The sequence below is a fragment of the Peromyscus californicus genome, unplaced genomic scaffold (assembly GCF_007827085.1).
Source record: "Peromyscus californicus insignis strain IS unplaced genomic scaffold, ASM782708v3 Scaffold_19__1_contigs__length_69161282, whole genome shotgun sequence".
NCBI lineage: Eukaryota > Metazoa > Chordata > Mammalia > Rodentia > Cricetidae > Peromyscus > Peromyscus californicus.
Genome location: NW_026294491.1, coordinates 43,334,832 through 43,352,192, shown reverse-complemented (window position 1 = coordinate 43,352,192; position 17,361 = coordinate 43,334,832). Strand labels below are relative to the sequence as shown.

The following is a 17,361-nucleotide window of genomic DNA, read 5'->3' as shown; positions in this document are numbered from 1 at the left end:
ATCTAAACAGAGAATTCTCAACAGAAGAATCTCAAATGGCAGAGAAACACTTAAAGAAATGTTCAACATCCTTAGCCATCAGGGAAATGCAAATCAAAATGACTCTGAGTACCATCTTAGACCTGTCAGAATGGCTAAGATAAAAAATAGTGATAACACCTTATGTTGGAGAGGATGTGAAGAAAGGGGAACACTCCTCCACTGTTGGTGGGAATGCAAACTTATACACCACTTTTTAAATCAGTATGGCGGTTTCTCAGAAAATTGGGAATCAATCTACCTCAAGACCCAGCTATACCAATCTTGGGCATATACCCAAAAAATACTCAATAATACCAAAGGATACTTGCTCAACTATGTTCACAGCAGCTTGGCAGAGGTGATTGTTTCTACTCCAGCGATGGGGTGCCTGCCTCAACCTTGTTCACTGTCAAACTCCTTGATAGAAAATTCTTTTTTTTTTTTTTTTTTTTTTTTTTGGTTTTTCTGAGACAGGGTTTTGTTGCCTTTCCTGGAACTCAGTCTGTAGACCAGGCTGGCCTTGAACTCACAGAGATCTGCCTGGCTCTGCCTCCCGAGTGCTGAGATTAAAGGCATGTGCCACCACCACCCTACTTAGAAAATTCTTGTTAACAATTGAAAGTAGATTGGTTGGCTTTTTTTCTTTGTAATATATTTTAGATTTTTATTAATCTATAAAATAACTTGAGTTAGACTTTCTGATACATTTAAAATCAGCCGTAAGAACAGAGGAACAGAGGCCAAGAGGGGCAACAATGGGGGTGAATCTGGACAAGGTGTGCTATGGACATGTATGAAAATGTCATGGTGAAGCTCATTCATATACTCTAACAAAATTTTTTTTAAAAAGTCAAATTTCAAAAAAAGGCATAAGTGAATGAAACTCCTGTCTGAATCAAAGTAGATATTGATGCAAGAAGGGTGAGGGAAAAGAGGAGAATCCAAAAATTTCAGGACCTTGTGCTTTTGGTAAAAAAAGACTAGAGAACATAGAGTTCGTAAATATAAAACTTTAAAAAAAGAAATAGGTTTTTATCAATTATTAAGGACTAAACAATTTAAAACATTCTAAAGTGAAAAATAAGAAACACCAAATAGTTAGACAAGAGCTTACTTTATTTAATAATTTTCTGTAGCCACACATATCAAAGGAGGTAGAGGAAATTCAGCCTCTTTGAGTGGAAGGGGTAAGGAAGTGACAGTTTACTTTCTCTAAAGACCGTCCTGTGGTCAATTTCAACCCAACTGTCCAACTGACTTGCACCTTTGACGCCCGTATCCAGCTGCTTGCGTGGTGTGGTGTGCTATGTGGGTCTTTGTTTACGAATTACAACAGGATACAAGAAAAGATGGAGGTGATGAAGCCGAAGGCAGCAGGACGAATAAGTTGAGAAGGACCAGGAAGAAAGCCACCAAACCACATCTTTGTTCCATGGAGAGGGGTGAAAACACCATGGCCAATTCCAGTGGTATGTGGCTGCTGTGACCTTTCATGTTGGTGTGGGCAGTGGCAGTTCCTATTTCGTGTTCCTTTCCATAAAACATTTCTCTTCTTCTGGAGAAGCAAAAGGACAGTAAGATGCAAAATATTGCTATGTGAAAGATGGCAAATATACGCTTCCACGAACTGCATGGACATAGCCAATCAAAGTATTTAGAATTCAACGGAAGGGCGTAGGACGCTGATGGGGATGGGAGAGGCAAAGCAGAGTGGGAGAGAGCCTTTCTTCTGCACTGAGAATGAATGTGAAGATTATGACCGAGGACCTGGGAGACCATAGGAGAGGTCCGGAGAGTTTCTATCCACATGCTGAAATTCCAGCAATACTCTAACAGATCTGAAATAGTGCTGACTACGTGTCAGTATAGACAAGGTCATACCTGGTCTTCCAAAGGAGAGGCAAAAAGAATTGTTAGCCTGTGGTAACAATAAAAAGCAGACATTAACAGGTTTTATTATTATTTTAATTTTTTTTTTTATTACAGACAATGTATTTCTTTACAGTCTGCATCTAGGGCAGACCACACCTAATGTCCAGGTTTGGTGTGTCACTGTACAGGAAAGGGTATCCTTCTAGCATTTCCCTCCAAGCTGTGTTAAAGATAGTTGAAAGCAACTCTAACATGTTTTGACATTTCCCATTACCACCATAGAAAGGACTGGAAACCAAACAGCAGATCTGAACAAACCTGTCTCTTCTGAGTCTTGTTCCTTCCACAATGACAAACATGTCCCGGATCAGATGCCAGGAGTAAAGCCATCACTTCCCAGCACCCCAGCTAATGCTCCTGATGCCGAATTCAACCAAAATGAGGGTAAGCAATTACCTGGAAAGATTCTGGAAGAATCAGGGAAGTGTTTCTAGCCACTGTTTCCGAATCTACCTTTGAACTAGAGATGATGTGCTGATGATAAAGATGCCAGCCCCGGAGTCAGGATAAGAGAATTTCCACATCTGTGTTTATAAAGCTCTTTGCAGCTTCCTTACTCCTTCATGCTACGGATCTAGAAAATTGGGAATGGTCATGGGAGAGCACTCAAGTCTTCTTTAAACATGAAAATAGATCATTCAAAGTCCCTGAATTTCTGAATAACTATTCTGGAGCATGAGTGTGTTGGTTAACAGCCTCTTGGATACAAAAGATAGAAACTGGTTAGAAGGAGATATTTGTTGTGTGAGAAAAACCTGTAAAGAAAAGGCTAAATAAATAGGGTTTGGAAAAGTGGGAATCCAAAGGGGTATGATGTTGGAGAAATGGGGCGCAACACATTATCCTCACTTCTGATGACAATTACCAGCTGTAGAGTTTTTCATGATTAATTTTAGGATTCTCTAAGCCTATCTGCTAACAGGACAGACAGAAGCCACGAAAACTGTTATACTCACAGCCACACTTTTTTTTAAAATAACGTAATAACTTTTATAACATGAAGGACTAAAACCATGTGTGGGATAAACTCCAGGTACTAAACATGGCTGCTGGCTTGTTCCCTCCCAGTGGGAGCGTATAGCACCGTCACTGGTCAACGTGTTTGGCTGGCTAGGGAAGCTCATTTTAGTATTGGTATCCAGGGACTTTACTGGAACATGGTGCATTTGCCACGTGACTGAACTCTGTTTCCAGTCCTCCTGGGTTAAGTTGGGCCGTGTACAAAGTCATCATCACAAATGACACTGTTTGACTTCCGGGCATGGTACACAAACAACCTCTAGATAAATACACACATTCATGACAGGTGGATCCTTCTAAGAACTGGGAAGTGGACTCCCAGGGGACCAGGGCACTCTTCACCCTCCTTCTCTCCTCTCCTTCTTCATAATACACAGAACCCAAGAGGAAATGAGCACTATGAGGGTCCGTCCATCTGTCTTAGTTTCCTTTTGTTAGCATCACTCATGATCACAAACAGCATTATAAAAACCACAGATTCACATCCAAGTTCATTCAGTATGTGGAGAGACCCCAGGTCCTTGTTAGGTTGTTTCCTGGTAATATGGTGGTTCCTTCCTCTCAGAAGCATTTCTCTGGTTTTATGTCTGAGGGACAGCAATGCCCTGGATGCTGCTTCTGTTTGGAGTTGGTCTGAGTTTCCCTTTGTTTCCATGTCTAGTTTATCTCTGGCTGGAGAAAGTCCTCAGGCTTCTAAGAGCTTGCCTTGCTAGTGCTAGACATACTTCCCATTTTAAGGACAATAACCCTTTGCCATGACAACTCTCATCCTTCATGTTCTCTGTGCCTTGTTTTGTGCACTCCACAAATGAGTTAGAAGCGCTCATTTTGACACCTGTGCGTGCTAGGAGTATACAATACAAATGAGAGGGTGGTGGACAGAGGTAGGAACCTGAGGGGTGCAACAAGTTATGGCCCACTGGCCAGATTCAGCATGATGGATTCTTTTTGCAAATACAGGTTGCTTGTGGCTGCTTTTGTGCTAAAACGGGAGTTTGCTGCCCCATGAGGTAAAAGATGGCCACATCACTCAGGCTACCTCAGGGCTCCAGCCTGTGGTACTGTGGAGAAGTGTCCAAGCATTGCCAGATCTTTTTTAAGGAAAGTTTGAACTCAAAATTTTGTTACATAAGATTTCCTAATAAGTGAATATTCCCAATAATTTTAAATAGGGTTCTAAACATTGGGAAGACTAACAAAGCATGGTGGCCATGTTGCCTTTATGAAGCATGTTTTGTATGTTTTTGTGTATTTTGATTTCTATGTTCTAGTTTCAGACAGAGAAATAAAGATGGAATTCAGGCATCTCAATCTTTAAATCAAACACCAGTGTGCTCTGCACTCTCTCTTCACCTAGTTGTGACTAAGGATGTGGCCACCCTTATGGAATAGGCTGTATTAAACTCTTACAGCCTATAAGTCCAAACAAACCACCAATGTATCCTATAAAAATATATGTGAAAACCAGTCCCTCAAATAAGTAGAAGGAATTTTGATGGGTATTTTTTTCAATGACTCAGATTTTTCAAAAAATAACTAAGTTTTTAAAGATCAGCTCTGTTGTGGCCACACTATTTTACCATTTATTTATTTGCTGACTTTTTCTATGGCTGGCACCTGTTTGTTGGACCTCCTGGACTCCCCAGCACTGTCTGTGGCTGGCACTGTGCCTGGAGGTCCAGGCCTCCTTACACTAACTAGATGTTCTCACAGTAAGCATGCACATGACATCCACATGGATGAAGGCCCATGGACTCTAGATAGGGAGGGCAGACTCCCAGGAACAGGCTGCATGTGTCACAGAGTGCATTTTTACAGGCATTTGTCTCCATTTTTGAATTTGTATTTCTGTTTTGTCTAAATAAATGATAATCATTTATTATTGTGGTCATCATCATCATCATTATTATTATCAGTGTGTGTTATGATATATGTGTAACTGCCAGTTCACATCAGTCATGGAACACATGTAGAGGTCAGAGGACATCTTTTGGGAGTCAGTTCTCTCCTTCCATCCTGGGGTAGAGGGATCAAACTCTCCTCATCACGCTGTGCAGCAAGCACCTTTACCCACTGAGCCAGCCCTGAATTTGGTATTTCTGGAAACTCACATTCCTGTTCAATCCATCTCTTATAAGCGACAATAGCTTTCTTGGGAAGTGACTATATCCTCATTATAATGAGAAATCCATGGAGCCTGTTTAATGGGCAAAAGAATTTACTAAGGGGAAAAACTCACTGTACAGAACAGAATTGACACAGGTTCTGGGACACAGTTCTGGCCACCTGGATCAGTCCCGCATCCAAGTCCCACGAGGGAGCGAAGGGAGTGATGCCTACGTTCATCTCAGGTCTTAGGGGTCACAGAGAGGCCATGCCCCAGGGGCATGTACTTCAAGGTCATAGGCAGGTGGTGCAGTTACCGTTGCATCTCTAGGGGCGGTGCTTCAAGGTCATAGACAGAACAGCTACCCACTATACCACATCGTCTCAAAATGCAGATGAGATTTCTCCAAGGCCTTCAAGATGCTCTTGAGTATTGAGGTTTCCTTTCTTTAATTTTAGTTTCCTTATTTCCCACTCTAAACAGAGCAGTAAAACTTCCCCTCTAAAAGCACATTGATTTAATTTGTTAGTCCTCTGAGGGGATAGGCTAGGAGAACACCTCCCAGAAATCACACTGGAAGAAAAACAAATGAGCCCCTGAACTGGTAATTATCTGCCTGCTATTCATCATGTACAGCTGGGAAAGACTGACCGAAAGGCTTAATTGGAAGTAACAAATATGATTTATTTGAAGGGAAGACATTCAGACTACGATGCAGCAAGATGAGGAGATGCTTTGAAAATGAAATTAGGTTAGATCAGGCTCTCTCCTATTTGGTGAAAGAGTTGAATTTTTTTTTTTTTTTTTGGTTTTTCGAGACAGGGTTTCTCTGTGTAGCTTTGCGCCTTTCCTGGAACTCACTTGGTAGCCCAGGCTGGCCTCGAACTCACAGAGATCCGCCTGGCTCTGCCTCCCAAGTGCTGGGATTAAAGGCGTGCACCACCACCGCCCGGCTAAGAGTTGAATTTTTAAATGAAAAAAAATTGATACTAAGGATATAAATTCTAAAATATATGATACAATTTTTATTTAATAATCAGACAAGGTCATATCATACAGGATATATTAATTTATTCATTCACACGTATACTCATTCACTAAAGGCGTATTTACTGAATGCCTGTTATGACCAACATCTCTATAGGCATTGAAGCTATGACAGCAAGCAGAACTAAGCCCTACTTTCATGGGCTGATATGTAAAAGAATGATAGATAGATAGCAAACACGTGACTTTGAAACATGGCAAGCACTTCGCACCAAGGCCACTGAAGAATTTGGAAAGGGGATAATACAATTAGCTGAAATATACCTCTCCACAATTTTCATAGGTCTAGTGCTCAGCACCTTAGACTGCATTTGGAGTCAGGATCTTTAAAAAGGCATAAGGTTAAATGTACCCAGTGTAACTGGTGTACTCCTAAGGAGACATTAAGACATGAACTCGAACAGAGAGAAGACCACTAGGAGATATTAGAAGATCATCAATTCAAAGCCCCAGAGAGAAGCCTCTGAAGAAACATCCCTGTTGATATCTTTGATCTTGGACTTTTAGTCTTCAGTTGAAAGAATACGGATACCTATTAAACTACTTCATCTTCAGCACCAGCTGTGGCTGCCCTAGAAAACTAAGGCATGTGCTCACTGCTCAGCCTCAGCTCAGCATGGATGGGCTCCCATGAACCTGGGGTTGGCCTGTCTACAGTGTAGTCATGTTACACAGATGTTCCAGATGATTATGCTTTATTTTTTACAGTTCCTCATGTCTCCAAATTATCTCACCTTTCCCTTTGATGGCATGTTTAATGCCTATAGTTTTCCCATATTGTAATTTAAGGTATGTTTTAGGGCAGGGTTCTTTCTGATTACTTCTTAGGTACGGAACCAGTTTGAAAAGTAAGCGATGATAAAAATACCTACCTTGAGTGGTTGACTGTAAGTGGATGAATATTTTTTTCATTGTAAAATAAAAGAGGGTATATTTGGAGTGAACAGAGAGGATTAGGCAAACAGAGGAAGAAGTCAGTGAATAGAGCAAAGGACAATGGCACATATGGTTAAAAATGTCATAAGGAGCTGGGCGGTGGAGGCAGAGGCAGAGGCAGATGGATCTCCAAGTTTAAGGCCAGCCTGGTCTACAGAGTGAGTTCCAGGGCTACACAGAGAAACCCTGTCTCAAAAAACCAAAAAAAAAAAATGTCATAATGAAACCAGTTAGTTTGTATGCTTAGAAATTAAAAAAGACAAGAAAAACATAAAAAACAATACAATATATATTAATTGTAGGACGTTTGGAAGATACAGATAAGACATAGCTTGTAAGACTTCCTGCCATCTCGTCATTGGCATGATAATAGAATGACTTCTTCTCTCTTCCATATTTTAAATTGTTTATGAGTTTTATATAAGCAGCTTTACTCAACTTGGGCTGAACACGCAATGTTTTAGAGTAAGGTGGGAGCACACCAACTGTTAATTTAGCCCATGACATTCTAATTGCTACAGCCTAATTGTTTGTATTAAATGGAAGGTAGTTATAAACCCTCAGGAGTCCCAGAGTAGCCAGACGTATCAGTGACAGGACATTATATCTAATATATGTGCATAGGTGGAACCAGTAATTTGTTTTCCTCACGCTTCATGTATTTAAAATCTCCTCAGTCTGTGTTTTTATACTGTCAAGCTTTATGCTTATTTTAAAGCCTAATTATATCTTGAAAACTGATACCCAGTTATCACTTAAAAATTATAGCTGTTTGATGTCAGTGGTGTGACAGATTGATAGGTGTTCAAATGCAGGCACGATCACGAGGCTATTTACTGGAGTTAGAGTAATTGGGCTCACACCTTTTGTGTTTAAGTAGCACTTACATGGTGCTTATTGACTCACAGTATTGTTAAATACCTTGTTTAATCCTCATAACAAGCTCATGAAGAAGGCAATATTTTAACAATGAAGAAGCAGAGACACACAGAGGGTGGGAAGGATGCCAGGCCTAAAAGGAAGGCCATGGTTGGGGGTGTCTTGATTTGTGCTGAGTCTCTGTTCTGTCACCCTCCCTCGAAGTCTTGATAGTGGTGTTTATAATACATACTGTGGACCTGGCTTTCTGTCCATGGGTACAGATTGTCTATTCATACCCTGTTAACAAGCCCCCTACCAGGAATCCAGCTTCCAAATAGACTCTAGCTTCCAAATTGACAGTGGTGTGTATGTGGGTGGGGTAGGGAGAGAGACTAGGGGGAGACTCAGGCTCCTATTTTGTGTGTCTCTCTGGGACTCAGGCTAATGGATTGGCTACATTAACTATGTATCCCAAGTCTTCCCTAGCTCCACAATTTTAGAATTTTCAGACTATCTTAAAATTCTGGAAATGGACATTTTATTAGATTTCTGACTTAAAATCAACCATGTGGTCCCAAGTTTTCATCTCTGCTCCCATTCTTGATCTCTTTCCTTGTTTAAATAATTGTAAAATTTGACAGAGTCATGCACCTCAAAGACTCACATGTCATTACAAAGATGGAAGGCAACTTTTGGAAAACAAAATGAAAGAAAATGAAAGGAAAGGAAAAAAAGGGTCAATACATCAAAAAAAATAAACATACAATTTTACCTCCAAGTACATAGGAACCTACAGTTTAGACATTACAGGTTAGTCCAAGAAGTTCTAAAATTTTAATGATAGGCATGTATAGTCAACTTATGTGTCTCCAGTGTTGTCAGACTGCCCACTGTCTTCCATAAACAAAGACTGCTTTTTTTGTTTGCTTGGTTTCTTTTTATTTTTCTTTCTTTTTTTTTTTTTTTTTGCATTTTTGTTTTGGTTTGTTTTTCTTTCTTTTCTTGCTATTTTCCATGGGCAAGTGCTTTCAGCAAGCACTGTGGCATCACCATCTTCTTAGACATGTCCTAACTGATGAACGCTTTCTGAGGGTACTCAGACAGTGCTCTTGGGATGACTGTAAAGCAGGTAAGAGAGAGGTAAGATCCCTGTGTGAAGTTATGATCCACGTGATCGGCCTATGTTGCTCTTGTTTGTAACCTTAGTGACTAATTCACCATGTCTACCCTTCTGCTTTTTGGGCCATCCTGATCTAGTGACTTCAAATCATTACTCCACAGATCACAACAGGGACAACGCTCAGACTATGATCCCGCCTCAACTTTCTTCTAGAATGAAACACATTAAACAAGAAATGGCCAAAAACCACCTCCAGTTTGTACGATTTGAAGCAACAGACTTGCATGGTGTCTCCAGATCTAAGAGCATCCCTGCACAGTTTTTCCAAGTGAGTTTTCCAGTTATGATAGGTGTGATTTCATGACCATTAGCAAGCAAATAATCTTTATTACTCATCTGCATTTTCTTGTAATCTACATAGCAATTGGAGTTGAAAAGCAATAATTTGTTTTGCTGTTTTCCTTGTCCCTTCCCACATTATTGCTCCCCAAGGAGATGAACACACAATAGCAATTCCTTTACCCAATAGAAATAGGAAACTAATTAAGGCTGGTTATTTCAGTCCTTCTGCCTTGAACAATTTTACTCTACAGAACTCTCTTTTCTTTTCATAATGCAATTATAAAGATTATATTTTATTTGACATGAGAAAATTGCAACCCAAGACCCAAGAACAAACATGAAAGGTAGAAATGATTAAGTAGAGATGACTTGCTAGATAAAAAGCGTATCCTTTCAGCAGCAATTCAGATATGAAAATACCCAATTGCCATTAGATGACTTAGTGAATATTGTTTTGAAAATAGTGATATCAAGAAGCATTGCATTTGTGGTTACCTTTAAGGATTTTTCTAGGGTTGTTTTGTTTAGTTTATATCATGTGTATTTTAGTGACTGATTTGTTGGGATTATTAAACATCAAGTTTGTGAGAAAGGGGTATCAGGCAGTACCAATCTTTAAGAAAATGTAAAAGTAAAGCATCCTGAGAATTATATTTATTTATTTACACAATTTATGTGTATATAAAATAAAGGATCCTTTTTTACAGTCCTGGTCAACCTAGACCTTGTGATCCTCTTGTCTCATATTTCCAAGTAGCTTAGATTACAGATGTGTGCCAATGGGCTTTACAACTTTTTTGGGGGCCTGCCACCCAGCTCCCAAATAAAGCACATGCAGAGGCTTATTTTTAATTACAAATACCCGGCCTTAACTTGGCTTGTTTCTTGCCAGCTTTTCTTAACTTTAAATTATCCCATTTACCTTTTGTCTCTGGGCTTTTCCATTTTCTTACTTCTGTATATCTTACTTTCAATCTTACTCTGTGGCTGGCTGTATAACTAGGTGGCTGGCTTCTTGCTTCCTCCTCTCCTCTCTCACTCATTCTCCTTCTATATATTCTCTTGGCCTGCCAGCCCCACCTATTTCTTTCTCCTGCCTCGCTATTGGCTGTTCAGATCTTTATTAGACCATCAAGTGTTTTTGAAAGGCACAGTAACACGGGTTTACAGAGTTAAACAAATGCAACATAAACTAAAGTAACACACCTTAAAATAATATTCTACAACACCAACTATTTCTATAACATGTCATATCTTTTTGCTTAAATATCAAATTGTAAATTTTTTTTTTGTGCTGATGAAAGGGGCTATTTTCGAAACAGTTTTCAGAGAATTTGAACAGTTTAAATTTCTTTCATAAAACATTCTTTGGGAACCAGCAAGATGGATGGAAAGGTAAAAGTGCTTGTCACTTAAAACCTGAGTTCTATCTCTTGAATCTGCATGGTGGAAGTAGAGAACTGATTGTCACAGGCTGTCATCTGACCACCCCTTCACACACATGCTCACACACATACACACATGATCAATCAACCAATCAATGATTTTTAAAGTATTTAGTCTTGTCTGTAAAAAGCCTATAGATACTGTTTCTTCTACATTTATTAAGAACTCTACATGTTCATTAATTCTGATAAGAAAATGTGAAATCACTATGGGCAGGATCAGAGGATAATTCACATGAGTTCTCTTCTGTGATAAAGCACAACTGACATTTCAGACACTTGCCTGAGACCACAACATCAACCTGTCTGCTATTCTGTTTTTTGACAAATTCTAATCATCTATTTCACTGGTGGCACTTGAAAACCAAACACTTAGGACACCATTCCAGTGCTTCCATGAAATAGAGCTTCCCCGAAGTAGAGCTAATCCTTTGGCTTACATTTGTGGAAGATTGATTTCATTGACAAAGAAGAAAATGTCTGCGTTTAACACTGCTATTGAGAGCACTGGTTTTCTTGTTCAATACTCCACATATCAAAAGACTTTTCCTCCCTGACTTGGCTTGGAAGGAACTATTTTATCCTGAGAATTTGATGTAATTCAACACACATCCTTCTCATTGTTTTGCTTCTTCTTAGCCTTTGTTTTCAAATAATTCTCCTTTGGATAGTTTTTGTTCATTATTCTTTTATTCTAATTTTATAATCTAGAGCATACATTGTTAAACAAAACTCTTTAAATTTATTTTAGAACTTTTGAAGGTATAAATAATTAATATTTTTATCACAAATATTAATGATTTAAGGCTAAATAATATATTTTGGACACTCTTGTGAACATGTAAGTTCATTTGTATAAGCTAATATGAAATACACACACAAACACATATAGAATTATGTGTGAGACATCTCTTAGGCAAAAATATGAAATCAATAGTCTGTCTGTGGCTTTATAAAAAAGTAGCTTAGATTCTTTTATTGAAAAACATTTTTATACAATATATTCTGATCATGCTTCACCCCTCCCATAACTCCTTCCAGATCCTCCTCATGTCTCCACACTCCATGCCTTTTCTTTCCCTCTTTAAAGAACAAAACAAACAAGCAAATAAAACCAAAATAAAAAGACAAGAAACTCCCTATCTCCATCTCTCTGTCTCTATCTCTGTCTCTCACACACACCACAAAAATGGAAACCAAATACACAAGCAAAAGACCAGTCAGACAGGGAAAAAAACCCAAAGAAATTTGAGACAAAAGGTCTACAAAAATAGTCTTGAGTTCTTTTTGTGTTGGACATCTACCACTTGAGATGAATGAAGTCTACCCCAAAGTGTAGCTAATATACCCAGTGAGACGCTATTGGAGGAAACTAATTTTTTCTCTGCAAGTGGGTGTCAATTTCAGATAACTTCTTGGTTAGGGATGGGAGCCCATGTTCACTTCCCCTTCTCAGCACTGGGATTATATGTACAAATTTAAATCATTTTTATTTATGGAAATAAAATGCTAAATTAAAATGAATAGGCTAGACTATGAATGACTAGAAGAGATAACATGATCTCTATTTATAGACTTCAGAAAAACTTTCTCAAACTAAAGCAGCCAGGCAACCTTAGTGCTGAGACCCTAGCCTGTGACCCATCACTTAACAGTTCAGTGATATTGTTTTTTTTTTTTTTCCTGTATTTACTGCCTCCGGCTCAGCTTTAATCTCCTTTTATCCTTTATCTGGACTAAATGTTACTTCCTATTTTAAATGCAAACATTGATTTTCTAAAAACAAAAAACCAGATCATCTGCTGAGACTAGAGGAAAAGGCTGGTGTACCACGGGACGAGGCCAAAGTCAAAACCTGTGACGAAATGGCATCTCCACTGTTTAGAAAGGTCCCCATGTGCCTGACACCGAACAGAATGTCTTACAGACATTAGCACAGTCAACCTTTCAACAAACTTATAGTGCTTTGATCTCTCAAAGGGTTGATTTGGTTTAAATTATATATGGATAATGTGAATTCTATCCTAGATTTAATAAAAGTATGATTATGTTACTATAGATCTCATAACCAATTCTTGGGCTGTTTGAAAAGGTGACCCTTCATTGTGCTCCCAATAAGAGGTGCCACAGGGTTTCAACTTAGTCTGCAAGAATTTCCATCAGGTTCAGAGAGAGCTGTCTTAAAGTATGAAGCCATTTCAGTACTTAGTACTATATATATATATAGCTTAAGATAGTTAGTGTCATGGATGGAGCTATTCATACATATGTATAGAAGTTTAAATATATCCCACAGCTAATGGAGAATGGTTTAAGTTCTGATGTATGTCTAAAATGTGTAAAAAAAGAGAATGTATGTATATTAAAAAAGTGCTCTCAACTGTACAGATTAAAGAACCTAGAGAATAAAGTGTGAGTTTTTGCTATTCTTCCATTTTGCAAAGGACTGTTGGAGTCCAATGGTGACCAGCTGTTTTCCATGGTTCACAGCAAAGCAGCTATGATACAGATTTGAATTGTGTGATCTCTCAGAGGTTTCATGAATGAAATACATTACCCTTCATTTTAGATACATGCTACCACCATATAGATTTTTGAACTAGAAATAATCAAATAGGGAAATAACATTACTTTTTTTAGTAAAATTTAGTATTAAAATAGTTCATGCAGAAATCTCACCATGTGGATGCAAGTGAACATGTGTGCACACACGTGGATATGCATAAAATTGATGTGTACAATTTCCAAAAGAGTGTGCGAGTCCCTTCTTTATTGCTGGTAAAAGCAAATTTGGGGACTAGATATGGTGGTGCACACCTGTAACTTCAGCCCTCAGGAAGCAGAGGCAAGAGGACGAGGTATTCTAGACCAGCACAGTGCATTCAAGGCAAGCCTGGGCTTCATGAGACCTTGTCTCAACCAACCAACCAACCAACCAAGAAATAAGGGCAGGGGGAGGGAGAGCACAGACTTAGATCAGTTAAGTCAAAGTGGCATTTAAGAGTGTATGTAAAGGTGGTAGGTCATTGAAGGAGCCAGTCCATATGGTCTTGCAGATTTGCTGGCCCTGCACAGTGGCCATTTTTTTTTTTTTTTTTTTGGTTTCTGTGGATGATGTGAGCAAACTAATGTCACTTGTGGAGTGTTAGGATGTTTGTACTAACCCCACGATGCTCATGAGTTTATGAAAACCGCTTTTGATAGTCAGGGACTTTTTCCCACCCATGTTGAGATTCTTCCACAATTTCAAAAAATTTTCAAAAATATGTCTGTCCAGCTTTATAATCTCATGACTTCCCTGTTGCCTGAGACATAGCCAAGTTCAACATGCAAGTCCACTGGACTTAAGAGATACATTGCTGGAAAGGGCCTCAGCCATTGTCTAGCTGAACACTTGTTTTATGGACATAGATGCTGACTCATACCATCCAGAAACTTGCTTCACTCCATTCCAACTATTAGTAAAAGAGCTGTAACCAGTGGTCCGACCTGCTGGCACCCGGCTCACACTGACCTGGACACTTTATTTGGAAAGAGTAACTTTGGAGACAGAGGTTCACAACCACAGAAAAGTTTTCTAGGACTTGGTGAGACAATCAAGTGGATAACTCTTAAGTGGGTTGAACAAGTGAAGAGAGGAGTAAGTCTCTCAGAAGTCCTGGCTCTTGTGGCCTGAGACAGCTGTCTTGAGTCCTGTTGGTCTGGCCCAAGTCTCCTCTCCAACAAAGATGTAGGATTCCTTCTGTAGAATTCCAAGAATCAACTGGAGGTTACAACAGAATAAAGCACAACCATGGCTTCACTAGTCTCTTTTTAATAGACTGATAATTTTTGGATATTTACCTACAAGTGAGAGAGCTGGATCATATAGTGGATCTATTTATTACTGCACTAGTCACAATAATTAGATATAGAAACAACCTTGATTAGTATTGATGAATGAAAAGGTGGAGAAAAATGTGATACACACACATATGTATATATACAGCACATTATTTGGACATAAAAAAATTAAACCTATAATTAGCTGCAGAATAGATGAAACTGGAACATATTAAATTAAGAGAAACAAGTGAGACAGAAAACAAATACTGCATGTTCTCTTTTACATGTGGATACTAAAATGTTGATCTAAACAGGATGGTGATTCCAAAAGGCGGGAAAAGTGGAAGGGAGAAAAATGGAGGGTGGCTAGTTAATGAGCATGGAAACGCAGGAGTTGCAAGTCTCAATTCTCTGACACAGTGTAGTAAGTATAGTTCATAATGACTTGTTAGATATCTTATCAGCAGTTTGAGGCAATGGAAACCATGTGATCAGTACACATTGCTTACATGTATGAGATGACCACAATATACCCCTTAAATATATAAAGTAAAAATAAAAATACATAAGTAATAAAATACTACAGAACAAATCAAAGAAAAGCCTTACCTGAGATCTTGGAAACTGCACTATAAAGTGAAATGCATTGTAAAATATTTTTGATTGCAATAATTTTAAGTATTTCCACAAAGTTATAAACCCTGTCTTTTGCTATATTGTACCGTTCTTCATCCTTAAAGCATTTATTTATAGCTATGTGAAACATTTATTATTGCTGTTTTCCACATCTATGAGCATATCAAGACTTGCATTAAAATATTAAAAAATGTTTGTAAAAAGATCTTTATGAAAAGATAGTTCTTTCAATATGTTGAATTTTTGGATATTTATTCTGAATCTTAAAACATTTACCTGAGATAAACTCGCAGATATTAGACTTACATTTCTTACTACCAAGATTTTCTTCCCGTTTGTCTTCACGGTTCAGGACCTAGTTCATTTATCCTCTCTCTTCTTCTTCAGGAAAAAGTGATCCACGGTGTTTTCATGCCCCGTGGTTATCTGGAATTGATGCCGAACCCTAAGGACAATGAGGTGAATCACATAAGAGCCACGTGCTTCAATAGTGACATCGTCCTCATGCCAGAGCTGTCAACCTTTAGAGTCTTGCCGTGGGCGGAGAGGACGGCGCGGGTGATTTGTGACACCTTCACGGTGACTGGCGAGCCTCTGCCGACTTCCCCCAGGTACATTGCCAAGAAGCAGCTGCGCCAGCTGCAGGATGCCGGCTTCTCCCTGCTCTCTGCCTTCATCTATGATTTCTGCATTTTTGGTGTGCCCGAAGTGATCAATTCCAAGACCATATCTTTTCCTGCCTCGACATTACTGAGTAATCATGACCAGCCCTTCATGCAGGAGCTGGTTGATGGCCTGTATCACACTGGAGCCAACGTGGAGAGTTTCTCATCTTCTACCAGGCCTGGGCAGATGGAGATCTGTTTCCTCCCTGAGTTTGGCATTAACTCAGCCGACAACGCATTCACCCTCAGAACAGGTGTCAAAGAAGTGGCCAGGAGATACAACTATATAGCAAGCCTTGTCATCGAGACCGGATTCTGCAATTCAGGAATTTTGTCCCATAGCGTCTGGGATGTCGGTGGAAAGACAAACATGTTCTGCAGTGGTTCTGGGGTGGAGCGGCTCACACTCACGGGGAAGAAGTGGTTGGCAGGCCTCCTGAAGCACTCTGCGGCTCTCAGCTGCCTGATGGCCCCTGCCGTCAGCTGCCGCAAGCGCTACTGCAAGGACAGCAGAGACCTGAAGGACAGTGTGCCCACCACGTGGGGATACAACGACAACAGCTGTGCCTTGAACATCAAGTGTCACGGCGACAAAGGCACCCAGATAGAAAATAAACTGGGCTCAGCAACCGCGAACCCCTACCTGGTGCTGGCCGCCACGGTGGCGGCAGGCTTGGATGGACTTCAGAGCAGTGACGGTGCTTGGGCTGGCTCAGAGGAGAGTCAGGATCTTGAGCAACCAGAACCTTCCGAGATCCCTTTGAAGATGGAGGATGCCCTGGCGGCCCTGGAGCAAGATCAGTGTCTGAAGCAGGCTCTGGGGGAGACTTTCATCCGCTATTTTGTTGCCATGAAGAAGTATGAATTGGAAAATGAAGAAACAGACGCAGAGGGGAACAAATTCCTGGAGTATTTTATATAGGATGGAACTCTTGACTTTGGAGATGTTATTATGACACGTAGTTAAGCCATCAGAAAGAAAAGATTGAGCCTCTGTTATTAACAATACTAGACAGGCTTCTGTGCCCCCCCCCCCCCCCCACACACACATCAGATGAAATGGGACTGTTGAGGTTCTGGTCTCAGATATAAACAATAAATTTGCGGTGAAGCAGCATATGCAAACTTACTCAGCCTGGCAGTCTGTCATTTCCTTTGTGTTGTTAGCCCGGGTAGTGTTTGGGGCAAACCACATATTCATATGTTCAAGAAAGAGGTAAGTATTAGGAGGCAGACTTTTAAAGACTGGGGTAAAAAGATGAAACACTATCAAGTATAGACATAGGTCTTTCCCACCTGGGAGACAGATATCCTCTGTCTTTTTTTTTTTTTTTTTTTTTTTTTTTTTTTGGTTTTTCGAGACAGGGTTTCTCTGTGTAGCTTTGCGCCTGGAACTCTTTCCTG

General features: G+C 39.7%; 1 protein-coding gene across 2 annotated transcripts in view; it reads left to right on the top strand.

The window, feature by feature from the left end:
* Lgsn (lengsin, lens protein with glutamine synthetase domain) overlaps nt 1-16,988 on the top strand; it is a 34,495-nt gene extending 17,507 nt beyond the window's left edge. For both annotated transcript variants that reach the window (XM_052745239.1, XM_052745238.1), the window contains exons 3-6: nt 1,358-1,490; nt 2,176-2,337; nt 9,206-9,372; nt 15,680-16,988. In XM_052745239.1, coding sequence (XP_052601199.1) covers nt 1,358-1,490; nt 2,176-2,337; nt 9,206-9,372; nt 15,680-16,879 — 1,662 coding nt within the window. In that variant the 3' untranslated portion in view covers nt 16,880-16,988. The remainder of the gene's footprint in view (nt 1-1,357; nt 1,491-2,175; nt 2,338-9,205; nt 9,373-15,679) is intronic.
* The last annotated feature ends 373 nt before the right edge of the window (nt 16,989-17,361 follow it).